This window comes from Poecilia reticulata, chromosome 23, assembly GCF_904066995.2.
Source record: "Poecilia reticulata chromosome 23, P_reticulata-male-v2, whole genome shotgun sequence".
NCBI lineage: Eukaryota > Metazoa > Chordata > Actinopteri > Cyprinodontiformes > Poeciliidae > Poecilia > Poecilia reticulata.
This window is the reverse complement of record NC_088852.1, coordinates 15,525,101-15,551,485: the sequence shown is the minus strand read 5'-3', so window position 1 is coordinate 15,551,485 and position 26,385 is coordinate 15,525,101. Positions and strand designations below refer to the sequence as shown.

General features: G+C 41.0%; 2 protein-coding genes across 5 annotated transcripts; one reads left to right on the top strand and one right to left on the bottom strand.

Annotated features, from left to right (window-relative positions):
* Positions 1–704: 704 nt before the first annotated feature.
* Positions 705–16,813, bottom strand: selenoo2 (selenoprotein O2). 3 transcript variants are annotated; one of them, XM_081603809.1, is made up of 20 exons: positions 16,304–16,512; positions 14,956–15,159; positions 14,679–14,856; positions 14,478–14,608; positions 13,787–14,064; positions 13,574–13,707; positions 13,342–13,373; positions 11,812–11,997; positions 11,484–11,640; positions 11,092–11,167; positions 8,329–8,352; positions 6,506–8,246; positions 6,158–6,331; positions 5,680–5,853; positions 3,785–3,958; positions 3,369–3,542; positions 3,054–3,224; positions 2,750–2,923; positions 2,364–2,410; positions 705–1,404 (listed from the first exon to the last, which is right to left on the bottom strand). In XM_081603809.1, exons 1-20 carry the CDS (start codon positions 16,384–16,386, stop codon positions 869–871), a joined length of 4,848 nt encoding a protein of 1,615 aa, XP_081459935.1. In that variant the 5' UTR covers positions 16,387–16,512; the 3' UTR covers positions 705–868. The 3 variants fall into 3 exon arrangements, 2 of the variants coding, with proteins under 2 accessions (XP_081459935.1, XP_008399540.2); XM_008401318.3 differs by lacking the exon at positions 13,342–13,373 and having other exon boundaries at positions 13,545–13,707; positions 16,304–16,813; XR_014086008.1 differs by lacking the exons at positions 705–1,404; positions 2,364–2,410; positions 2,750–2,923; ... (2 more) ...; positions 3,785–3,958; positions 13,342–13,373 and having other exon boundaries at positions 5,732–5,853; positions 6,158–6,251; positions 13,545–13,707; positions 16,304–16,812.
* A 633-nt stretch (positions 16,814–17,446) lies between these two features.
* LOC103459607 (uncharacterized) lies at positions 17,447–25,611 on the top strand. Of its 2 annotated transcripts, none has more exons than XM_008401321.3 (9): positions 17,447–17,744; positions 19,635–19,837; positions 19,942–20,028; positions 20,130–20,225; positions 21,259–21,369; positions 22,134–22,257; positions 22,337–23,306; positions 23,432–23,481; positions 24,054–25,611. In XM_008401321.3, exons 1-9 carry the CDS (start codon positions 17,711–17,713, stop codon positions 25,280–25,282), a joined length of 2,904 nt encoding a protein of 967 aa, XP_008399543.2. In that variant the 5' UTR covers positions 17,447–17,710; the 3' UTR covers positions 25,283–25,611. The 2 variants fall into 2 exon arrangements, with proteins under 2 accessions (XP_008399543.2, XP_081459936.1); XM_081603810.1 differs by lacking the exon at positions 17,447–17,744 and adding an exon at positions 18,443–18,694.
* Positions 25,612–26,385: the final 774 nt, after the last annotated feature.

Sequence of the window (26,385 nt, the reverse complement as noted above, 5' to 3'; positions counted from 1 at the left end):
TATATTTCTTGTTTTCATGACATTTTCTGAATCCCCATAGTTTCTGTCCTGTAGAACACTCTGAGCTACATTTTGTATGAGTGGCGAAGTACACTTGCTTGATCCGATAAGACAAAAAAAAAAAACAATCCATATCAGAACAAAAAGTACACAATCTCAGGCTGTGAACATGACCAAGTTTGGTTGTACTGAACCAAGTGATTGTGCCTGGAAATACCCTGCCTCAAATAACTTGGAGAGGCTCAAAATAATATTGACATGGTATTTTGTTTCACTTTTTCCCCTTTAGTTTTCGCAGTTTTCTTTTCAGGTCTTCGGTTTGTGGCAAAAGAAAGCAAAACTAGAATAGAGACAAAAAGTGTTGTATTCATAATAAAAATTGATTTTATTAATGAATGGTACCTTTCAGCCAGTTTCTATTGCAAATGTGTGCAAAACTTTGTTGATATTCCACTAATGTTGAAACAACACAATTTTGCAATTGTGGTACTTCCATAAAAAAAAAGAAACACAATTAAAATCCGTTGTGAATAACTTTGCTCACCCAAAGTCATTAAAAAAACAGACACGTCATCCTCCACCTACCACTTCCTGTCGTCTTCTCCGTCATCTCTGGCAGTAGCAGAATCTTATTGATGATATTGTGACTTGTGTGACGCAAAATAGTGTTTGCATTGCGGTTTTGCAAAGTATACTAATTTAAAAAAAACACGTCATCAGCGAAACTTTTATTTTGAAAAAGAAGGTTGTTTTTTTTCTAAATTTGCAGGTTTATATTCAGCAAATATATTTTCAAAATGTCAAATTGTGCGCTTTTAAGATCGATGGAAATGCATCTGCTGTTACCTCAAACGCGTTCCTACGCATCCTAATTGGAACGAATAATGACAGAGCAGTCGTCCTCTTCCATCCCAAACCCGGGGTAGAGCGGCTCGCTGAAGTTACTGTAGAACGTGTGAAGATGTTTGAGGCTCCCAGAAGACACCCTGTAGAAGGACAGGGTGCCACCAGGCCAGTCCAGATAGACCGCGACCTTCCGAGAGCGAGACGCGGGTACGGATATTTCCTCGCGCTCGCTGTCATGCTCGGCGATGTAGTGATCTTCGGAGCAGAACAGACACCAGGACTGGTCCGTTTTGCCGAACGCAGACACGTGACTGTTCGCTCTGCGACTGATTCCCCTCATGGCGACGGCGACGTCCACCCAGCGTCCTCGCCACTCCACCTCCCAGTAGTGTCGCTGGGTAAGGCCTCGGTGACACAGGACCTGGGAGACGCTTTCAAACCTCTCGGGGTGTTTTGGGTACGGCTGTGACTCCCTGACCCACGTCACCTGTTTACCTCCGTCGTGTAGAAATAGAGACGTAGAGGCTGTGTTTGCGTCAAAGGTCAGGATGCAGGAGTCTGTAGAAAAGAAGAAAGTTTTATTTTTTTAACTGCTGACTTAACCCTTTGCCATAATGGTAATTAGGCCAAGTTTTGGCCATACTTTGGACAAATCATTTATGTCGTTAAAGACATTATGATTATCCATTATTTCTCCCTTTTAATAAAGCCATTTGGGTTTGCAATTTTGATTATTGCAATGCTTAATCATTAGTTTTACAACAAATAGTAACTTGCAAGGATCACACCACGTCTGTGGTGTGATCAAACACAGGAAGAGGTGTTAGTCAGCTGGATCTCTCTCTTCAAAAAATACATCATAATCACTTAATATTTCCCATTGCTTTGACCTCCTTAGTTACTTCATTATCTCACTATCCTATTGTAGCCTAGTAGGGAAAACATACTGTCCATTTTTACTTTTTTATTTTCATTTTATATCCATATGTAGACACAGTTGCCTGGAACAAACTTCAGACATAGCCAGTGCTATGTCTGAAGTTAATGCTTCAGACATAGGCTATGTCTTCAGACATAGCATTAGCTTTAAACATATATTTTTGTCTATCAAATTGAAAAAAAATATAACAGTCAAATATTTTTGTCTCTAGTGGCCTTTACTTCACCAAAGATTGACAGGAAAGCAAGTTGAAGCTTTGAGCAAACAGACTGAATAAAGTTGCAGTCAAGACCTGTAAATGGTCCACATCAGCTCAAAACAAGAGTAAAAACTGACATCATGATAGATCTTTATACGTTTTTTCAGATGCCGCCTAGACAACCTTATACGATCTTTACAAGTTTTCGGAAGCTAATCAGGCTTTTCCAATGCTATAAAATACATCAAATGGTAACATTGAAAGTCAAACATAATAGACTTCAGTCATGTTTCCAAACTTAATGAGGAGTTGAAATGGCCACAACTTCTAAACAAAAAATCTCTGGAGAAGGAATGGAAAAAAATATTCACAACTTACAATTTTTTAGTGTTGATTTCAGGTAACATTCCTCGTTATGATCCACACTGTAGAAAGAAGTATTAAAAGAAACTCAAATCCACATAGATTTTCCTGTGTGGAGAACATTTTCTGCTTATCAAATAAAGCAGCAAAAAAGAAATCTTTCATGTTCTATGCATTTGTGTCCTCGACATGTCATGAAAGCACATATTGAGGAGCCAAATGCAGTAGGATGGAAGTAGAAATGTAGTAGAAAAAGTCCAAACAACTACAGATCATGACAATATAACTGTCAACTGTGTGACATCTTGCATACCTAAAGAAACATTTTGAGTACGCCATGGGTTTCACAAATAGTTTGAATTTGTTTAGCTAGATTTTTGCAATCCTTGAAGTTCACTTACCTTAGATGTTCTAGTCTACAAAGTGGATCGTCCCGCTGATCCGAGATCAGATCCACTCCAGAGTCCTGGAGATAATTGTAGCTGAGGTCCAGCTGCCTCAGGTGGGAAGGGTTGGAGCTCAGGGCTGAAGCCAGATGAGCACAGCCTTTCACGGTGACTCCGCAAAACGACAGGCTGCAAGACAGGGGTCATCCAAGACACTTTTTATACTCTAAAATTACAGATTCTGACTCATTTTCATGCTTTCTTTGATTTGTTTGAAAACTATATTGTGGTTGTTTTGGGGACAGAAAGCACCGCTTACCTCAAGGTTTCCAAGACACAGTTTGGGTTTGCTATTCCGTTAGAGAGCAACTCTACTTCCAGGTCCTCCAGGTCATTCTCACTCAGGTCAAGCTCCTTCATGTGGGAGTTGTTAGTGCTCAGGACTAAGGCGATGTCAGCACAGCATTTCTGAAGACTGCACTCTTTTAATCTGCAGGTAGTTCATAGAAAGGCTTGTTGAGAATCACAAAAAAAGTTCCATTTTAAGGAGTCATGATTGGAGAGAAGTCAAACAGACAATACTTCGCCACATCTGGCATGACATAAACCACCGAGTCTAGCTGCACAAACTTACATTAAAGTTTCCAGTCTGCAGTGCTGACTTTTGAGGCCGGAGCACAGTGTACCAAAACCTGGACCTTGAAGGCTGTTCCCACTCAGGTCCAGATGTTTGACTTTGCTGGAGTCTGAGCTGAGAGGTGAACTAAGGCAGCTACAGGATTTCTGCGTTAGGCCACAGCAGCTGAGTCTGACCAAAAACAAAGAAAAAGAGAAATGAAAACAATTTAACAACAGCTTATACTTGAGAAATAATGTCATAAACATAATAAAAACAACAAGTTAATGTTAAAAAAAAATCATTTTGCATTCAAATAGGTTTTTGTAGGTTTCAACTGCATTTATAAGTGATTATTATTTCAAGACAAAAACATTTTCTGTCCCAGTTTAGAAAAGTGATATCTTGAAATTTATGAATTAATTTCAACTGACCTCAGAATTTCTAGTTTACAACTTGGACTTGTTAGTCCATCAGCAAGCTTGGACACCCCAGCATCCTTCAGGTTGTTGTTACTCAAATCAAGAGATTTCAGTTGAGAAGAGTCTGAGTTGAAGATTGAAGCTAACGCTCCACAGGAGCTCTCCCCCAGTTTGCACTGACTTAAACTGTTAAAAAAAAAGTAGTTAGAAAAACCAAATGTTTTTATAACAAGCCAAGCAATTCACATACACATAGAAATCATAAAAAGTAGCACAAAAAACAAGTTAAAAATGTGCATAGACATGGAGTAAGTCAGATGATTTACTTGGAAACATTAAGTTTTTTGTTTTCTGTCTTCAAAGTCAGTTGCAAATTTCGTTGAGCTCCGTTGGATATGTGTTTGGGACCATTGTTAATGGTGGGCACACTTCTGCTAAAGCGCTAACAGCGAAACAGAGTTTTCATATAGCAATGTAGCATTTTTGCTAAATTTGAAAACGTTTAGCGAACTTAGCTTCCCTTAATTAATTTAAATTCTGAGGTGCTAATTTCTTTGGTTGTTTTGTAAACTTTGATTTAAATCAGGGGTGTCAAACTCCAATCCTCAAGGGCCGCTGTCCAGCAGTTTTTAGATGTGCAACGGGAACAAAACACTGGAATGAAATTACTTAATTACCTCCTTCTTGTGTAGATCAGTTCTCCAGAGCCTTGCTAACGACCTAATTATTCTATTCAGGTGTGGTGCTGCAGAGACACATCTAAAAGTTGCAGGGCAGTGGCCCTCGAGGACTGGAGTTTGACACCTGTGGTTTAAATAGAGTTTAACATCTGTTTTGAAATTTTCATTATCTAAAGCTAAGAATTTTTTAAGTAGATGTTTACTTTCGTGTTCTTATTTTAAATCCGTGAAGACTGTTTGTACTGTTCCATGTCCTCCTCACTTGTTCTCTTTTGTGTGTCAAAACTTTATTGAAAGAAATACAATCAATACAAAACAACTAGTCTTAATGAAAGTGCTTTTGGGTTAGCACAGCTAACTGTTTAGTTAGCGATGCCCACCACTGGCTGTTGTCTTGGTTTAAATTTCAGCCTAGTTTAATTTTTCAAACTAATCAAAAGTTTCCCAGAAAATTTCGCAATTTATTGTTTTAATTATATAACAGCAATACCACATTATTATATAGTAGTCTGATCTTCAGACGTTATCTTTACGTGTTTTTTTTAAGAAGATGTGCCAAACAATTCCCTTCATGTCATTAGTTCAATACAATATTAGCGTTTTTACCCATTATGTCTATATTCTTGCAAAGTTCCATCTGGTTTTCCAAATCCTGAAACTACAAAGAAGATTCAAAGTGCTTTTTCTTCAACAGTCAAGTCTGTCATGGTGATTTGGAGCAGTACAAGAAACTGGTTCAATTCAAGGTCTTTCTGGAGTGGTCCTTTGGATTTGGAAAACTCCTGTCATTTGACTCCACTACAATAAGACATGTTTAAAGAAGAAGCTCCTATATTCATGGCCCACTCGTGTGCTCACTCGAACATGTTTGAAACTACAAGAATGTTTGCAACAATACTATTGTAAAAGTCATAAGCTTGCTTTCAATATGAGGTGCTTATTGTGATGTCTTGTTTATAAAAAACCTTTATATAGGTCATCATTTACAAGCCAATCGAGGGAAGACTTCTTTCTTTATCGTGACAGATTTCAGATGGATTCTTGAGTTATTATGCCTTTTTGCAACTTTGTTTCATGAATACTTTTTCCTTGCGCCAATCTGATATATTATTATTTTCAATGTGTTGATTGTTTGAGTACCCCCAACTGGAGTCACGCAAATAACGTCCAAATTTACTGAAAAAACATAGACATGTTTGATTCTTGACAGAAAGAAGCAGATCAAACCTCAACGTCTCAATCTTGCAGTGACAGCCGCTCAGTCCCAAACTCAGGGCCGTCACTCCACTGTGCTGGAGGTCATTAGCGCTCAGGTCCAGCTCTCTCAGTTGTGTTGACTCTGTGTTAAGAGCAGCAGCCAAGGCCTCACAGCAGCCACCCTCCACTTTGCATTCATGCAATCTAAAAACAAGGAAGTGCAGAGTTCTGTTTCAATTACAAACTGCTGACAGTCTCTGAAGCCAGTTTATAAAGGATAAAGTGAAGAGCAATGCATATTCTGCAAGAACAGAGAAATATGCTTTGTCTCCCAGGGCAACAAGAAGAAAATCATGTCATTCTGTTCTCGTAGCCATGATTTTGGAGTTCATGAAGCGTTTTTTTTTTTGTCACTTTTAGGACAGTATGTTTAGGTAGTGGTCACAATGATCTTGTCCAAGCTTCTCTGTTTTTGCAGAAATTCTGTGTTAAAATCGTATAACAAGACCTTAAACTCTTCAGCTTGCATTGTGGACTCAGTAGACCTTCAGAAAGCAGCTGCACTCCCGAATCCTTCAGCTTGTTGTTACTCAAATCTAAATCTGTCAGATGAGAGGACGTTGAGCTCAAGGCAGAGGCCAGCAATGGACAGCAGTTTTCAGTGAGGTTGCAATAATTTAGGCTTCAAAGGAACAAAAAGGCAGCAGTTAGCAGGGGTTACTTTTTGTTTGACTGTGGATAAAAAGGTGCTCAACTGAAGGCAAGAGAATACCCATCATTACATCTAAATGCTACTTGTTTTTGAATCTGAGACTTTACAACCAGCGGGCAAAAAGAATGTTATAAGTAAACTTACAGGGCATGTGTGGAGGAAGTTATAACAACCAGCAGCTTCTCTAGCCCTTCTTCTGATCTTGAGTACTTCTTTAGGTCAAACGTTTCCTCCAGAGTATCTGATGTCATTAGCTCAAAAGTGAGAGCGGACCATTGAGCCGAAGATAACTGTGTGCTTCCAATCCTCCCAGAACTTACAAAGCCCTGAATCTCCTGTACCAGAGATTCATCTCTGAGCTCCCCCAGACAGTGGAACAAGTTGAGCTTTGATTCGGGTTCTTCATTGATCATTTCTTTGATAAACTGTGTGGTTTTCGCCACATCTTCTTCTCCTTCTGCTTCCAAATGCAGCACACCATAAAGGAGCTCCTGGTTTGACTTCAACGAAAGGCCCAGAAGGAAGCGAAGGAAGAGATCCCAGTGGCCATCTGGACTTTTCAAAGCCTTTTCAATGGCAGATTTATGAAAGTCAAAAACAGACTTTCTCCACAGTTTTGAGGAAAGTCTTTCCAGACGACCCAGAAGAACATTTTCCTTGTTATGCATGTATGAATAATGTACAAACACAGCTGCCAGAAACTCCTGGATACTCAAATGCACAAAGTTAAAAACTTTTTGTCCCCTTCCCACCTCCATGTGAAACATCTCTGTGCAAACACCTGAATACGTGGTTGCCTCATTGATGTCCATGTGGCACTCTTTCAGGTCAGCCTCATAGAAGATCTGTTTACGCTGCTCCAGCTGACGGAACGCTAGTTCTGCCAGCTTCAAACAAACGTTATCACCGCTCATGGGGTAGTGCCTTTCAGCCATCCGGTCAGTCTGACAGAGAAGAAGATACACGTACATCTCAGTCAGGGTGTTGGGCAATCTTCCGGTCACGTCTTCATGCAGCATTCTCTTAATCAAAGTGACGGTGATCCAGCAGAAAATTGGTATTTGACACATTACATAGAGGCTTTTTGATGACTTCACATGGTCTATGATCCGAAGGGAGAGGGCATCGTCACTCACACGCTTCTTAAAGTATTCCTGCCATCGGTCTTCAGTGAAGCCCTTGATTTCAGTCCACTGGTCAATGTACTTTCGAGGAATTTTGCCCGTCGCCGCAGGCCTACATGTGATCCAGACGAATGCGTTGCAGAGCAGATCTCCTGTGATGAGATTTGTGATCAGCACATCGAGCGGGGCCGGCTCCGTCTCGTCTCTCAAAACCTTGTTGTATTTGAAATTTAATGGGAGAAGACTCTCATCAAGGCCATCGAAAATGAAGAGGACTTTGGAGTCTGATAGCTTCTCGATGGGTTTTATCTGGGGGAAAAACCAGTGGAGTAGGCCCATTAATGAAGAGTCTCCCCCGCCCATGAAGGAATTCAACTCCCTGAAAGGGAGCGGAAAGAGAAAGGTGATGTCCTGATGTTCTTCTCCTTCTGCCCAGCTCAGAGTGAACTTCTGTGCACAGACTGTTTTACCCATTCCAGGTATACCCTGAGTAAGCACAGTCCTTATCTGTCTTTCTTGATCGGGCTTGAAAAGATCTCGGACTTTAATTGTTTCTTCCACTGCCATTTGCTTGGACTTTTGCTGTCTGAACTCACGCTCATCACTTAAACCTCCCCAGGTTCCTGCTATCACATGCATCTCTGTGTAGATTTCTTTTAGGTAAATACGTTGTCCTTCTCCTGCATTGCCCTCGTAAACTTTCAGACACTGTTCCTTCAATGTACTTTTCAGTCTCTCTTGGATTGCGAGGAGGTCCCTTTCTGTTGAAAGAACAATTTTGTACTTAAGTACAAACATAGATGAACAAAGACAATTGAGAGTTGATTTTTGTTAGCATCTTACCTTCACTTGTTTTACTGCTGTTACCTGATAAAAACACAACATAAGAAAATAGGTTTTACTGACCAACACTTTTTAGCAAACAAATTCACCAACACATTTGCTTACCATTGCTGCACAACTCTTTTAGTCGATCAGCATAAAGTTTTTGTTTCATTTTCTCCAGTATGATCACAGTTACCCTAACAGCACCATCATAACCATATGTTTGCACCACAAGATCCACAGTGCGCGGCCTGTCCAAGCCGTCAGCTTTACACTTTGGTATATTTGCAAATCCTTCAAGGTCGCCGCTGTAAAGATACCACTGAAAAGTCTGAAGATCTTCATCAAGAAGTTCTAGAAAAATATCCAAGAGTTGTTCTTTTACGTTAGCCATGTCTGTCTTCTGAGCCAGTCGTCGGATCAGCTTATCTTTTATTCTTATCTGTTCATCCTCAGAACAACGCAGGTCTTAAATGCAGCAGTACTTTCAGTTTTGAGATGATATAACCACAGTGTGTCTATTATCATCCTTCTCATTTCCTGCTGAACTGACGCAGCTGAACTGACGCAGACATGTGATCAGTTAAAAAGGACTGTTTGAGGAAAACAAATGTCTTTCCCTATAGTCTGCACCTATAAACACAGTGGTATGTGGGTGAGAATGAATGTAAAACTGTGGCAGAACATTGTTTTTATGATGAGTTTGCTTTACAGAAAAAGAGACTAATCTAAGAAATCTAGATGATGTGAATTAAAGTGGGTGTCATACCTCATTACAACACAATGACTTGTTCAGCCTGGACAATAGAAAAACATTGTAGTGATATGTACTTTAACCAGCCCCTAGAGAAACAATTCCCGGAATCATAAAGATAAAGACAGAAAGTACTGTTTATAAGTTCACTCAGCTTTGAACCCTTTACCCTATAGCTTTTCAGTTTATTGTAAACTGCTGTTTGAAGAACTATTAGATAAGAGTAATGAATAGTTTCAGCTATTGTAACCTTGGTCATGGCACAGGCAGTTCTCAGAGGAATGGCATTCTGGATGAAACCTGTCTTTTTCTTCCCTCTTAATCGATTAAAAATAAGACATTATAGTGATATAAAACGTACCGCAGATCCATACAAAACAGGTGAGTTGATGTTATTCTGAGCCTACCTAACTCCTTATTGACTGCACATGCATAAAAGCAACATAAACCTTTTTTGGGGTGCAATTGAAAGATAAATTAAGTTTCTTTTATTATTATTTGGTGTTGGTCACTATTGTTTTGTACCACTTTCGGAAACTACTGTTGGTCATATTGAAAACCTTTGGTCTTTTCACAAATACCTTGTCCTACTGTTTACACTTCAAAGAAACTCTAAACTATTTACAAACCACAAACCAGACAGATCGAGTTCAGATAGACCAGCTACGTACAGCTGCTTTTATTGAAGGCTGCTCTAATCATTTCATTCACAACACATGCAACAAAAGTTTAACATTTTACAGGCTGAAATTCAGTCCAGTGATTGTTTCGTTTAGGTGTGAGTTTCTGGTGTGTTCCCATAACTTCAGGCTCAGACAGGTCACTGTGTGACTGGTCATCTGAGCCGTCATTCTTCATCCGCATTAGCATTATTATTAAGTTGTACGTTTGTCAATATGGGCTCTGAAACAGTGCAACTCCACCTGATTCCATTCAGTCTATAAAATCAGTATTTGAAGAGTATTGCTAAATTGACAATTCCCTCCATACTTATTGGCATCATTGGTGTATATGTTATATATTTGTTTATGATACAGTGACTATATGCCATATGAACAATTTCTTTGTTAGTACCATTGCTGAAATACTGCTGGTATTTAAAGGAGTTATCCACTCTAATAGGGTTCCCAGAATGTTTGGTGGTGAAGCAGGCCCACAGCATCATTGTTCCTCCACCGTACTTCACAATGGGAACAAGGTTCTTTTCCACATAAATCATTGTCTTCCACTAAACCATTGTGTAGTGTTTGCCTTTTCACTGAAAGTCTAAGCGGCATCAGGCAGGTTTCTGGTATTTTGAATAAGGACAGAATTCATTAAATAATAAAGTCCTGGTATGGAAGCCTGACCTGGTTTCCATAGATCTAGTTTTTGTCAACTACACTTTTTAGCAGTTGTTTTCCATGATGGACATTTGATGAAAAACTAGATCTGGTGGATTTTTTAATGTCTTTTTTTTTTATTTATTTTTTTTTTAGATTTTATGGTTTCTATTTGAAGTATTGCCAAAATGATTAAAATAATATAATTTTTCTCAGTTTATTGGTGTAACATTAGGTTTCTGAAATTAAATATGACTTTGTTTAAAGACTTTGTACACATTAATACAGGGGTGCCAATAATTTTGAAGATGTTTTCTAATATAAACTCTGATAATATATATGAGTTTACAAATAAAAATTCTTGCAATATGATAAAACTTAATTCTGTGCAAAAATGAATGGCGGAACACACCACAAAATAACATCCTCCCTTTATGCAACAGAAGAGGGAGTCTGAGAGGAAGTAACTGGGTGACTGATGTAAATTTTCCTCTCATATCAATGTCATGTTTTAGATGCAACATAAACATATGACATGCAAACTGTTTGCTGTACTCCAGCCGTGAAAACAGACATCTCTCTCTCGCTCTCTCTCTCGCAGCAGCTTAGGGAGGCTCTATGTGGATCAAGTGATGCAAATTTTTTGAGCCCAAGCAGGAGGTTTAGCATCATAGCCATCAGCAAACAGCTTCTCCTTTTCATCACCTGCTCCATCTTGTTGTTGGCACAAAGGCTCAGGGTCCGTGTACGGGTCCTCCAGAACTTTGAGAATTCTGTTTACCTGTCAAACAAGACGCAAGAAAGATGAATAACTGTGACCTAAAAAAAACAAACAGAAAGACAGAACTTCTTTTCCAAGGCACTGGATATTTTTCTCATCACATCATATATATATATATATATATATATATATATATATATATATATATATATATATATATATATATATATATATATATATATATATATATATATATATTGCTACTGGCTTACGTTGTTTACAGCAGTTAGCCTGGTCACTGAGCATCTCAGTTAGTACATCTCACTGCTCCTGGTTACCAAATGGGAGATTTGGGGTTTTCCAGCTTTGGTCTTACCTCAGAGAAGTCTCCTTTATCGGCTGCTTGAATAGCATTCTGTGCAATATAGTTGCGAAGAACCACACGTGGATTGCTGCTGTTCATCACTCTTAGCCTCTGTTGCTTAACAAGGTGCAAGTCCCTTGTACCATCAAACTCCCGGGCTAAGCGCCTCCTGGTATACCAGCAGCAAAAGAAAAACAACTGTTTAAAGGAGTTGTGACATGGTTCTAAACTCTGAAAATAAAGCCAACCTGTATGTGACCAATATTTTTTACACTCTACAATTCTGACAGAGAGCAACAGACAGACAACACATGTGCTTTTCAGGGTAATTTTCCCTGACCTGTATTGGCAAATCCAGCGGATCCAGTCGTCGCGCTGTTTTTCTTTCAGCTCTTCTTGATCCGTCTCAAGGAGCTCTTTTAGCCGGCCCATGAGTTCCAGCTGCTGGGCCACATCTGGCCTGTCTGCTACCATTCCGAACATGACTGGGTTGGTGTGTGCCATGGACAGAATCATTGCCAGTTCACTAAGAAGAAATGACACAAGAAAGTTAGAAGTTGTTTAAAAAGGAAAGAAACTGTAAATATAGTTTCTTGGCTCGAGTCTTTAAATTGATAATTAAATTGTACATGTGCACTGATTATGGATGACATTATGGCCAGCTTTCTAATAATGTATCGGTTGCCCTTTGTCTGTCAAAACAGGTATGACCCATTTTGGCAGGGACTCTACTAAATTATACAAAGGTGAAGCAACTATGGATTAGACTTGTTTGCCCAGAACATCACATGGATGCTCGATTGGATTGAGAACCAGGAAGTAAGAGACTAAGTCAACAGCTCCAACTCAAACCATCCCTTAACATTTTCTGGTAGGCATCAGAGAACCCACTAGGTTCTAGTCACTAGCAAGTAGCTTGTCCGATCTGTTGAATAGGAAGTACCCATAAGTGTTAGCAGCCCTTATCTCTGTCGTCTGTTCACCACTGTTCTATTTTAGTGAGAGACTGAACAGTGTAAATCAGAAATAGCCTAAAAGTGTTGCAACTTATAGGCAACCCATCCCAATCATTCAATTCAGCCGTCCAAACATCATTACCTAAGCCTTATAAAGCCTTGTTCTATGCTTTGGTTTGTACAGAGGGTCTGGACCCTTTACTATTGAGAAATGATTGCTTGCTGAAGGCATGGACTCTGTTGAAGTTTTGAACGATTGGATCTGATTTTACCCAGTCGCTAACATTTGGCGACTGGGTAAAATCGCCAATTTTCATTGAGCCGGTGCTCAATTTTCATTGAGCACCGGCTCAATGAAAACTACGTGCGCTGTAAACAACCCCATAGGGAGTAGGTTCAAGACATCTTTTGAAGCAATGTCAAATGTCAAAAACATTCCTATTGCTCTGACTTTAATTGCTCAGTTTTTGGAAACATGGTCAACAGAACTGTAGTCCAGCATTGCCAAACTACAATCTTATGTAGGCGGACTACAATTCTAAAACAGTGCAGGTAATCAATGTCGTTGTTCACAAGTCCTCCTTCTGTTTGCTGATCGGCCCAGTTGAAATTCTACATAGAAATAAAGCTCAGTGGGGGAAATTCCAGATGGAATACTGAAGTGAGATGAGAAGCGAGTGGAATTGCATAGGAAGGCAATGGCCAGACAATAGGATGTCATCTGTACATCCTGCCATCCAGGCATGAAGTTTCCTTGGAACTAAATATGCCACAATCAACTGATTGAGGTATTTTTAAAGTATTTTTGAAGAAAGGGAAATCTCTGTCCCTCACATCACCCATTGATGGTCTTTGTGTTCTGCCTAATTGATGTTTTCTAGTGTGATCTGTTTCAGATCACATCATTAACTTACACATTATCTTGGTAAGACTGTTTTCCAAAATGCTGGCATTAAAGAAAACAAAGAGAGATCAGTTAACAAAAAGGACTTGATTTGTAAAAGTTCAGTGGTGGAACATTCAATGAGAGTATACGGTGGGGCTGGTACACACTTCAGTATCATTTTATTGTGTTGTACAATAACATGAGAAAACTCATCCACCATACACCTCTCACCGGTCCTCCATCGTAGGCTTATTAGCCACCTTTAACTCCTCAATGGAGGCACACTGCTTTAGAATGAGGTCCACCACTGGCCCCACAGTGGCCCTCTCATCATCTCCTCCCTCAGGCCAAGGTACCCGGCTCAGAAGGCGAAAAGTGTTGGTGAAATCAGCCCCTGCATAAAAAAAAACCGAGTACAATTATTTCCACGTAAACCATTATAAGATTATATCTCGAGGATTTTTTTTTCTTACCTGTGTTGTGCATGACCCGCAATAGCTCTGACACAACTTCTCTGTCCTCTGCCTCTTCTTTTCTCACAAGTCCCAACTTTTTTCTCATGCCACACAGATAGTAAGCCTCATAAGTGGGCATGAAATCATCCAGCACCGCTCCTGCATCCGCTGCCTTCAGCTCCGAGCCCAACGCCTCGGCCAGACGAGCCAGGTTCCAGCGGCACACGGAGGGCTGCGCTTGGTACGAATAGCGCCTCCTTTTGTCTGAGGCATTGCAGACAAAATCTGGATCAAATCTGCCAGACAGATGCAGGTGGATGTGCAAAATTAAAATCCCAGGTTTTTGTGATGGAAAGAATTGGACCATGTGAATCATTTTAGAAGTGTTTTTTCACATTTAACCCCATGTGTCCTTATATTCAACTAAAAAACATAAATTTGTTGAAGGAAAGTATCTATTGAACCATCATCCATACCTGCTTGTCGTTACAAGGACAAGCAGGTATGTCCCTGTTTGTCCCTGTATAAGGGGGGCTAACATTGGGGTTAGGCCTGAGGTAATGGCAAAATAAATAAAGAGAATCATTGCAGGTTTTTCCCTTTTGGTCTAACGAAGTTGGAAAACTGTTGCAGTGAGTCATCACATTCTCATTCTTTACATAACATCTTGTAAATCTGGCAATAGATAGCCTTATTATGTCCACGGTACCTGTCCATGAAACCAAAGGGCCCATAGTCCAGAGTCAGACCCAGGATGCTCATATTGTCTGTGTTGAGGACGCCATGGCAAAAGCCAACACACTGCCACTGGGCCACCAGCTTTGCCGTCCGCATCGTCACCTGGTGGACAAATCAGAAGCAGTGCCATGAAGATGAGGCAGCCTGGAAGAAGAATGCAACGGGGTCTTACCTCTCTGAAAAAAGAGAGATTTCTTTCTTTCCTGTTGTGGTGAGCCTGCAGAACGTGTGGTAAGAAACTCTCAATCACATAATCCAGCAGCTGAGCACGGATGTCATGGCGCCCCGCGCTGGGACCCTGAAGGCCAGAGAATTCATCCCGGCCCAGGAAGATCTCAAAGGAGCCAAATCTATTGGTTTACACAGAGAGAAACGACACAGACAGAATTCACGTCCGCTTTTGGTGAAGGTAAGATTTTGCTTGTTATCTACAAAGAAAGTCAGAAAACCTGATGAAGGAAGGGGCGAGACGCATGACAACTGAGCAACGCTCCGGAATCCGTTCACCATTGTTGAGAGGATCTCTGCTGATGTAGAGGTCAGAGGTAACAAGGGAGGCTGCTCGGGTGGTGGGGATCCCCAGGGCAAACATGGCTTCGCTGCATAGGAACTCTCTGATGCTGGAGCGAAGCACCTTCCTGCCATCACCGTCTCTGAAAGGAACACAGGAATACAGGTTTGTTTACAGGTCAATAGTAATTTTGCCTCTTGAAGTATTCCACATTTTGTCATGCTCCATCCTCAATCTTTTTAGATTTTATGGAACAGAAGAGTACGGCACAAAGCCAAACCTACCAAACCTACAGACATCCATCTAAACTGACAGGTTGGTCATGAAGAACAGTAATCACAACTCAGAAGGAGCTGGAGAGTTTCACAAATCAGGTGAGAGAATCAGTTATCAGGATGGCAATTAAGATGCCTGCTCCACAAGTCTGACCTTCAACAAACAATGGAAAGAGGAAAATTACTACAGAAGGAACACCATCATTTGGTAGATCACCACAAGCTATGTTGAGGACACAGCAAATATCTGGAAGAAGATCTTTAAGGCCTATGTTGACAATTTTGTGTGCAGGAAAAGTTAACACTGTACTTATCACAATGCCATAACTCTTAATTTGCAGTGTAATGTTGTGGAGATTATTTGTTTTTAACAAGAAAACTGAAGTTTTAGGGACGATAGATGGAGATTCTTGAAAACCTAAAAAGCAATGTACACCTCGGACTGAATTTGAGCTGATTTTTCCTAGCCTATGGAGGAGAACTTCAGTGTGTGGATGAGCAAAGCTGGATAAGACTTACCCTAAAATACTTGCAGCCAAAGAAAAGTGTGCATTCAGAGGACTGATAGCAAGTGCATTTCACGTTTTTCTGATTTTAGTTAAACACATTAAAAAGAATAGATTGTTTTCTTTCCACTTCACAATTACACACTACCTTGTGCTGGTCTGCCACAAAAGTCCCACCAAAATACTATGAGGTTAGTGGATGGGATGTGGCAAAATGCCAAAGGTTATAACAGATGTGAATAGATTTGCAAGTTGCCATAATAGTCCAATGCAGAAAAAGCTGTGGATAAATGTGCAAAAAATATTGTTGGTGCCTGTTTTATGCTGTCAAATTAGCTGTTAACCAATGAGAAATAAATCAGGTGTGCACCAAGCAGTTCTAAGCTCTTAATCAGCTCTCCCTCACATTCATGCAAGACTTAGAAAGGTCTCCAAGGTCACCTTTAACCTCACTATTCTACCAACTAACATAAAAGAACAAAACATAACTTTAAAAAAAAACTACCTGGAGTAAGGTGTGACTCCAGCACCTTTCACCTGTATCTCCCAATGTCCGTGGGTGTCGGACTCCACCTCCCCCAGATACATGACCGCTCCATCACCCAGCTGACCCGTGAACAGCCCGAACTGATGCCCGCAGTAGCAGTGCGCAGCCGGCTCGGAACCAGGCAGCAGCCTGGATCCGCTCAAATACTCCGGGGAGAGAGGGTCGTCCAGCACGTCTTGCGCTCTCAGGCCCAATAGAGAGAAAGCTGACTGGGACAGCGCTACGATTCTGGGCCGGAGCAGTGGATGAAGAGAGCCGACACGGGAGAAACACGCTCCCGGGACAGTCCTGGAGCAGGGCTCGGCGGGGACATCTACCGGGAGCCGTTTCAGCGCGGTGTTGTTAAAGGTGAGTCGTTCCAGAGCGGAGGACGCAGTCTGAGAGGACTCCATGGAGTAGAGAGGTGGTTACAACAATGGGAGCCAGGCAGCGATAATCTGGGCTGAGAGCAGGCTGGTACCCTGTCGAGCAGCAAATGGGCTAATTTCTGCCATTTAGGAATAATGTCAAGATGTCATAATAGAATAATTTGTAATTTTAACTTTTTCATTTCACATTCAAGACACTAAAATTCTGCAATTTAAATTATTAGACTATAACTTTAAATCTAATTGTGAATATTGAAATCATACTCAGAATTTTATTATTTTTTAAAAAATAACTTTTAAAATTGTCTTAATTATTGTGTAATTAAGCTATATTTTTTATTATTATTTTATAGTTTTGAATTTTAAACGTATAACTTGGACATTTTTCATAACTTCATAATTATTCCTCTTTTGATGCGTTATTTTGCTTTACATCGAAATTCAAAATAATGAAGAAAAAAAAACAGAATTATGATGTTCAGACTCATAACTTAAACTTAAAACCACGAGTGAACGACCTATACATTTTAATCTCCTGTTTAGTTTTTTTCTTCGTTTATGCATTTTTTAAAATTAAAAGTGGATAACAAAAAAATTATTTAATGTAAGCTTAACATTTTTCATTCATAATAAAAAATTTTAAGCTAAGAACGCGAGGGGGAAATTGAGTAGTGGGATTATTTGCGATTCACCGCGTTTCCTGCAGATGGCAGCAGCAACCTGGAAAATGTCAGAATTAGCCAATAAATAAAGCAAAGAAGAATTTTCTAATTACTACTCCCTGTGATAAAATTAACGTTTATTTTATTGTGTGCAAATTTATAGAACTATCTTTGCCGAAGCTTCAACTTGAAGCTTCGGCAGTTGGACGCTGTATTAAAAGCTGCGTTGTCCAGATTCTGTAAAAGATAAACCACGTATTGTATGGTAGCTGGTTAGCCAGCTAGCTGGAAGGCTAATCAAAGCTACTGAAACTTTTCAACCCCAGCAGAAGAAAATGGACTCAGACGTTTTTACGGACATCCCCAGAGGTTGGTCTGTTTAAGAACCTAATGTGGATGAAAACTAATATGTTGGAAACGGACAGTTAATGACAGCAAGAAGGATAAACATAACTTTAATTGAACCATTAGCTAATTTCCATAGCTTGTCTTTGATATTATTACATCGGTATGTTCGCATTGTTTGGGTCAAGCGCGTGATGAAAACGTTAACTTTGAATATTTAGTATCTGCCTTTACATGTAGCTGTATATGTCTTATCAGTGTGCCAAGTTTGGCTTAAAAATGCAGCGTCGATGCTACTAGCAACATTTTAATAACACTGCTGTTATTGAACACACCCTCATGGGAGGCATTCAGAACAACCATCTGTTTTCTACAAGTAATGAATGTTTTCAAAGACAGCTTTTAAATGCAACAAATATTTATAATTGTGTATGTTTCGAAGGGGATTAGGGCTACTGAAAATAATAATTCTTAATTTTAAAATCCGAATTCTGACTCTGAATTCTGAGGAAATTCTTTCCCTTTCTGGACACTTCAGAAAGACAGTGTCATGTACTTTTCTTGTGAGACAGACAATATACAGGTCCTTCTAAAAAATTTTGCATATTGTGATAAAGTTCCTTATTTTCCATAATGTAGCGATAAAAATTAAACTGTCATATATTTTAGATTCATTGCACACCAACTGAAATATTTCAGGTCTTTTATTGTTTTAATACTGATGATTTTGACATACAGCTCATGAAAACCCAAAATCCCTGTCTCAAAAAATTAGCACATCATGAAAAGATTCTCTGAACGAGCAATTAACCTCATCATCTGAATCAACAAAGTAACTCTAAACACCTGCAAAAGATTCCTGAGGCTTTTAAAAACTCCCAGCCTGGTTCATTAATCAAAACCACAATCAGGGGGTCAGACTGCTGACCTGACTGCTGTCCAGAAGGTCATCGTTGACACCCTAAAGCAAGAGGGTAAGACACAGAGAGAAATTTCTGAACGAATAGGCTGTTCGCAGAGTGCTGTATCAAGGCACCTCTGTGGGAAGGAAAAAGTGTGGCAGAAAACGCTGCACAACGAGAAGAGGTGACCGGACCCTGAGGAAGATTGTGGAGAAGGGCCGATTCCAGACCTTGTGGGACCTGCGGAAGCAGTGGACTTAGTCTGGAGTAGAAACATCCAGAGCCACTGTGCAGGAAATGGGCTACAGGTGCTGCATTCCCCAGGTCAAAGGTCAAGCCACTTTTGAACCAGAAACAGCAGCAGAAGCGCCTGACCTGGGCTACAGAGAAGCAGCACTGGACTGTTGCTCAGTGGTCCGAAGTACTTTATTCAGATGAAAGCAAATTTTGCATGTCATTCGGAAATCAAGGTGTCAGAGTCTGGAGGAAGACTGGGGAGAAGGAAATGCCAAAAAAGGCCAGAAGTCCAGTGTCAAGTACCCACAGTCAGTGGATGGTCTGGGGAGCCATGTCGGCTGCTGGTGTTGGTCTACTGTGTTTTATCAAGGGCAGGTCAATGCAGCAGCTATCAGGAGGTTTTGGAGACCTTCATGCTTCCATCTGCTGAAAAGCTTTATGGAGATGAAGATTTCATTTTTCAGGTTAATTTCACAGAAAGGTTGTCTTTTTTGGTATTAAAACACATTTCTTTTATTGGTCGGATGAAATATGCTAATTCTTTGAGACAGGGATTTTGGGTTTTCATGAGCTGTTTGCCAAAATCATCAGTATTAAATCAATAAAAGACCTGAAATATTTCAGTTGGTGTGCAATGGATCTAAAATATATGACAGTTAAATTTTTATCATTAAATTATGGAAAATAATGAACTTTATCACAATATGCACATTTTTTGAGAAGGACCTGTATGTTTTTAATTAACCATATAATATATTTCTATGCCTGTTTTTAGATGAACCGTTACCCCTGGCAGCGCTGCGCCTCCTGGTGCCCCCTCTGCAGCTCATGGCAGCCTCTATGTGGCAGGTGTTGAGGAAACGAGACGTTCTGAGCTACTGGAAGGTGTCAGACTTTGTGTCGCTGGTGGTGGACATGGTCCCAGAGCTCCTGATGGACAAACATAGAACTCAGCTGAATTTAGGGTTAAGAGCTAGGGTGAGTATGGGTTGGGTATCTATCAAACATTTAGAAACAATTTAATGTTTTTGTAGTCTGATGTTACAAGTGATAGGAAGTGACTGAGTTTTTCTCCGCTACAGTATATTATTGAGTTATGCCGTAATGAGCATTCCAGTGAGATGATCCTGTCTTACCTGGAGAAGATGACATCCCCACATCCCACACTGGTAAAAACTTTTACTTACCTTTTACCATAGTCATTTTTCCTTTTAATCCTGTTTTACATACCGATTGTGTTAAATTTAAAGTTACATTCTCCATGTTTCAGATAAGAGAATCAGATGACGAGTCGGTGAAAATGAATTTTCTTGAGTTGATTCAAATTCTTCTCAAAGATCCGGAAAAAAGAAAACACTTTTTCATGGTAAGACTTTACACTTGTTCCTCTTTGACAAATGTTTCCACAATACATCAAATGTTGGAACATTTGATGCATTGTGGAATCCAGCTGTCTGCAAGCTCCTTTTTTGAGTTTTTATAGTTATAAATATATATAATTAATGGTTATTGAACAGCCTTAAACATTGGATCTTGTATGTTACTTCAAAGTGGGTGCTTTCTGGAACTTACTTGACTCTTATCAGGCACTTTTCAGAACGTTCATGTAATTTAGCAGGTACAATCCGGAACATACCAGGGGATTTGGGCAAACTTTCTAAGAAATCTTTACTGGTCGCTTTCCCAGAATTTGTGGTTCACTTTCTTGGCCTGTGGAGTTTCCCAGAACTTGTGATTGTATTCCCAGAATTTACCAGACACTTTCTTTGTAACTTCCCAGAATTTACTGGATGCTCTCAGGAATCTAGCCATATTATGAAGAGACTTAGTATTTACTAAGTTCAATGAAAGGTACAGAAAAGTACCTGGTGAGCTTCAAGTCATTTTTATTGTTCAACAACAACAACAGCAAAAACATTTATGGTTCGCTTCGTCCTTTTACATCATTGCAGCAGATCAGCTGAGATCATGGGCCAACATGAAGTTGGGATTTTGTAACCAAAGGGTTGTGGCTTCTGGCATGTAGTATAAAGATGTGTGTCAGGCCCCGAGCAAGAAACTGTTGTTCACCAATCTCAACGTGTTATTATCTGAATCGGCATCCGGTTGTTCTGCTCTCCGTCTTTGGACTTGTGCCGCTGTTTGTGCAATTTACCGCATCACTACGTCACTCCCGTTCTGCAATTCCAAATTACCCCTTCCACTTCATAGTGATTACCGGTTTGAGGCTATCCATCAAGGGGAGTCAAGAAAATAACTCCTATATTTCATGACGGTACCGGCTGTCGTGTGCGGTGCCACCATATATCCTAATACTTTCGAAAAAGCAGAAAAGCTCTGAATTTTATTTCTTTTTCCACATTTGCTTTGTTTTTCACCATAGTTTCTTTGCTTTAAAGGACATCTTCCCTGCAGAGTATGGCCCTCAGTACGACAGTGACCTGCAGACACTGTTTGCAGAGTTTCTCTGCCGACTGTTTCAGCTGGTTCCGGTCCCTGACCTGGAGCAGGTGAGCCTAAACACGAATTGCACCTGCAATTATCGAACTGCACCAGAGAACTGTAGAACATGAAGTAGGATTCCAATTAAAGAAACTAGATTTTATTGCATAAGTTTATAGATGGTGGACGAAACTAACAGCATCACTGCAATAACTATATTTGATATGCCATGCTCAGTGCAAGGGCATTATTAAAGGGGCTTTATTATTTATTTTCTGGGCACATAGTGCCATTTTATACCACAATAAAGTAACTATATACGTATATCAAAAATTACTTTAAAATTTTCCTTTATTTAATGTCTTGAATTTGGGTTTCTATCTCTTTAAAACCTCCTGCTCTTTTTGAAACTCTGTCTTCAGAAAGTCATCACATCGCTGCTCTATTAACCCTTTAACAGCCTTGCACCAGTAAAAATGCAGGAGCTTCATCTCAAAGGCAGCGCTAGGTCCAACCAGGCATTTTGTACAGCTGAATGGTTGCCATGGGAGATTAAAACATTTCTCAAACATGAATGAAAGATTCAAGGCAACAATCCATCTACGTTTTTGATGAGAGAATAACATTATAATGTGATGTAAAGTTCAAAGAAGTGGATTTTACATAATACTTCTGCTTTAAGATGCTATGAGATGAAATTATTTCTTCTATCTTCCTGATTGACAAAGCGTCATACATCAAGGTAGAGGGGTCCTAATATCCTTATAAAATGAGACCTTACAAGTTTTTCAAGTTAAATAGTGTGAATATTGATGTCAGATGTTTTTCTCAGACTGTGTCCTGGCTTGGAGCGGAGTGCTCTCTGTTGGAAGACTGTTTGCAGACCGTCTCTGAACCCACAGACCTGAAAAATCTACTGCAGCACCACAAGAACCTTGGGCATTTAGACCAACATGGTAGGTCGCTTCTTTTGACAGCGTCTTTGTAAACCGTATAAGCTACACTTACGGTTCTGCTTCATTCCTTTTCATGCAGTTCCACCTGCTAGTATGGGCGACAACATCTCTTCCTCACTTTCTGCCCTTCCCCCGAGAAGACTGGCGGAAACCAGCGAACAACCCGACCAGTCGGACCCACTTCAAGACCTCTACGTCGAAACACAACCTGCACCAGAAATGGCGGAAATAGTTACAGTTTCTGATTACTCTGAGGTTGAAATAGAGGCGAGCTCCAACGTTGAAGTGGTGACAGAAGAAAACTGCTTTGAAGGAAGAGAAGACACAGTAGGAGAATGTTCTGTGGTTGTGTATTTGAAGAAGACGAGCGAAGAAGAGCCAGAAAGAGAAGCGACCGAACTTCCATCCTCTTCTCAACACAAAGCTGCCACAGGACCGCATGACTGCCCCCACTGTGAGAAGAAATTTAAGTTTGCCTCCTCGCTGCTGGCACACAGCGTCATCCACACGGGAGAACGCCCCCACCGCTGCACCGACTGCGGCCGCTGCTTCTCCTTTAGGCAGTCCCTCGACAGACACAGACGCACACACAGAAAGGGACGCACGTATGACTGCGTGGACACGGCCTGCATGCCGCACAGGCAAACACACACCGAAGATGGCGTGCACTCGTGCCATCTCTGCAGCGTGGAATTTAGCTGTCAGCTGGCCCTCGCAAGCCACTTAAAGACTCACTCTGATGATGGCAGCTCGGACAAACTCAAAGAAGGCTTGGAGGGCTTGCCAGAAACCGACGAGGCTGCAGATGTCAACGAAGCGAGTGCTGAACACACAGATCCAGACTGTCCTGTGGAAACGGGCGATCGCCCATTCTCTGAATCCATACGAGACAACGGAGTCAAACCACCAAATGTCCGCACAAGTGGACGCAAACGTCGACCCACAATGAAGATCCAGGCGATACATTTACAGATGCACATGGCCACTAATCAAAGGAACAAGTGCAGCAGGGCGAATCCCTCATCACTGAGACCTTTACCTATCGTCAGGTAAAATCACCTCTCCTTTGTGTTGGTCTTTGATGTCCTTGACTTTACATTGTCACATTGGCACTTTTTAAAGTCCAATTAACTGTAGACTTTAAAAATTAATGATCATTATTCTTCTGTTTCAGCTCGGAGCACTCCTATGGATCGCCTTTGGTCTCGAAACAAGGCGGTGAAAGTGAGTAGTTTTAAGAAGTTCTGTTCTGGATTTTTTTCTTCATAACCATGACATTATCCTGGAAAGTGAATGTTTATGAAAGGTCTATGAAATTTGGCTTCTGTAGCTTCCAATAGTCACTTAGACAACCAGTTCCCTGATAAGATCTCATGTTCTAACTTGCCTTTACAGTCACAGTACCAGTGTTACTGCTACTCTGCTGCTTTGCAAATTACTGAAGTGTTTCATTAGATGTAAAGTAAAATTAAATTAAGAGTGTCATCAATCTTCTGCTTACCAGCCTGTTTTGTAGGTGTAGAACATCCACAAGGTGTGAAACACAAGATTGGTATTTGATACCCAAAAACAACTAAGCCTGCTAAAGGAAAATCTTATCTCCAGACAGCCACTGAAATGTAAATGAGTACTAAATTAAATTCAAATTGGTTTAATCTTGCTGTGTACTTAGCTTGGTAGTTGTTGTTTATTTTCTTGAGAACCTGTAAAAGCTACCTCTGATTGCAAGTTCTTGTGAACAACGGAAAGTATTTGCTTGTATTTATATGTAAACTCGTTGCTTTGTGCACCACCAGGTTCTCCAGCAGATGCCTCAGTAGTTGCTTTCTCCTGTCCTCAATGCTCCTTCCAGGACTCTGAGGAAGGGCAGGTCCTGCAGCACATCAATAAGGTTCACCCCACTGATGCCGCAGATCAACACAGACACCTAAGCTGTGCAGATTGTGGGAAGGTCTTCAGGTTCCACTCCTTACTGAAAGCCCACCAGCGCGTGCACACAGGCGAACAGCCGTTTTCATGCTCCCAGTGTGGACGGCAGTTCTCCTTCAAACAGTCACTGGAGAGGCATAAGCAGACACACTCGTCCGGAAACAAGTTGTCGTGTCTGATCTGCGGGGAGCTCTTCAAGTCGGCAACGGAACACGCCAGGCACAAGAGCGACCACTTAGAGGATGGGGACTACCAGTGTTCAGAGTGCGGTCAGACGTTCAGCTGGAAGGCTGCATTGGTGAAGCACCTCAAGACCCACGGAGTGGACGCTGGCGAAGTGGAAGACTCGTTTAAGTGCTCTCACTGCAACCTGGGCTTTAGCTGTGAAAGACACCTGAACAAGCACATCCTTACCCACAAAGAGGAAAAACCTCACAGCTGCAACTGTGGGAAGAGTTTTCCATACCGAGCGGCTCTCACCGCACACCAACGGACGCACCAACGAGAGCGGCCGCACATATGCACGCAGTGTGGGAAGGGCTTCCTCTATAAGGGCGGCCTGTTGAGCCACATGAAGATCCACTCTGAAGAAATGCCCTTCATGTGCTCGTTCTGCGGCAAGAGTTTCAAGAGGGAGCGCAACATGAAGAAACATGAGCGCTGCCACACCAGGGAAAACGTCTTCCGCTGCTCGCAGTGCGACAAGAGCTTTGTGTACAAGGCCACCTTGGTCAGACACGAGCTGACGCATTCGGGCGAGAGGCCGTACCTTTGCTCTGACTGCGGCAAGGGTTTCTTCTCTCATGCAGAGCTCTTAAAGCACGAGCGCTTCCACACGGGCCACAAGCCATTCCAGTGTCCCCACTGTGGCAAGAAATTCACCCAGTCCTGCTACCTGACCATCCATCTGCGCTACCACACCGGGGCCCGGCCATACTCCTGCTCTGAATGCGACAAGAGCTTTCTGAGTGCCAACCGGCTAAAGAGACACCAGCGGACGCACTCTGGAGAAAAACCGTATCTGTGTTTAGAGTGTGGAAAGGGTTTCAGGCAGTCTTATCATCTTAAAACTCATCTGAGGACACATCTGTCATAAATACACCTACTAACTTTGTAGTATCACTGGGAAATGGGGGTGAAAGGTCTTAAATATAATTATCAATTACAGTAGAGTAACACCACTCATGATAAATTTCACTGAGTTTGTTCTGTGAAATTTTAAGTGACCAATGTCACATATTTGTACCTCAAGGCAGGGCAACAACAGTAGGAAGGTCCTTAGTCCGTTCCGTTAACATTTTACAAGGTTTAGATGTATTTCTTCGCAGTTTCTCTGAAGGTTCTCACACTGTGGTCTTCTAATCTGGTTCACAACAGAGATAATTGTCTGTGTTGCAGAGCTAATAAAACCTACCTAAAACACGAGCTGTTCTGGCAGAAATGCTTTCAACAGAATCCACTTGAAGAGTGAAAGTGTAGTTGAGAATGTTGGATGAAATCCAAGTTTTAATTTCACTATACAAAATCAAAACTTTTACATATTAGTTGAGGTGTTACTCGGGAAAAGTTTGAGAACCAACGTTCTGGATGATCCAGAATTCTGGACGATCTGTAGCATCCTAGGCTCCTTTCTCTGGTATCACCTTGGAAGAAGGTTTGCATTTAGGCTGGAGAAGTGTGGCCACTTGGACAATTCTCTTAATGGAAGGCAAATGATTTTATTGAATCTATTTTCAGAGTTCACAGCATGACAGATCCTCCACCTTGCTTCCCAACACTTTTAACTCAGAAGATACTTTGTCACAGAAGTCTTGTTTTTCATTACTAAAACTGTTTCACTTAGCAAACTCCTGACATTTACAAGTGCCAAGTAGCTCAAAAGAACCAACTGGCACTTAGAGCCTGGTCAGAATTCCTCCCCAAATGGTTTTTTACATTTGTTTATTTTAAAGCTTTTCTCACATTGTTGCCAATTGTCCTGTAACCATGGTGTGAATCTAATGCAAGTCTATACGGTCAGCCATTTCTTACAAGCAAGTCCTTTGCTAATGGGGGTACACCAATTTATCGGCGCCAATTTCCAAACTTATCCCCTCATCTTGTCTACCTCAACAAAGGTCTAAAAATAAACCACTGTCCTCCTTCTCCTGTGAAACAGGTTTCACTGACAGTCCAGCCACCAGGACATGTCTGCATTTA

Excerpts from the sequence above, each read along its gene's own strand:
- selenoo2 (XM_008401318.3), bottom strand. The coding sequence starts at position 16,737 with ATGGAGTCCTCTCAGACTGCGTCCTCCGCTCTGGAACGACTCACCTTT. Across the intron at positions 14,065-14,477 it reads CCCTTTGGTTTCATGGACAG|ATTTGATCCAGATTTTGTCT; the intron begins GTACCGTGGACA and ends TCTGTCTGGCAG. Across the intron at positions 8,247-8,328 it reads CAGCAGTAAAACAAGTGAAG|AAAGGGACCTCCTCGCAATC; the intron begins GTAAGATGCTAA and ends TTCTTTCAACAG.
- LOC103459607 (XM_008401321.3), top strand. The coding sequence starts at position 17,711 with ATGGACTCAGACGTTTTTACGGACATCCCCAGAG. Across the intron at positions 17,745-19,634 it reads TTTTACGGACATCCCCAGAG|ATGAACCGTTACCCCTGGCA; the intron begins GTTGGTCTGTTT and ends GCCTGTTTTTAG. Across the intron at positions 19,838-19,941 it reads ATTTAGGGTTAAGAGCTAGG|TATATTATTGAGTTATGCCG; the intron begins GTGAGTATGGGT and ends TCTCCGCTACAG.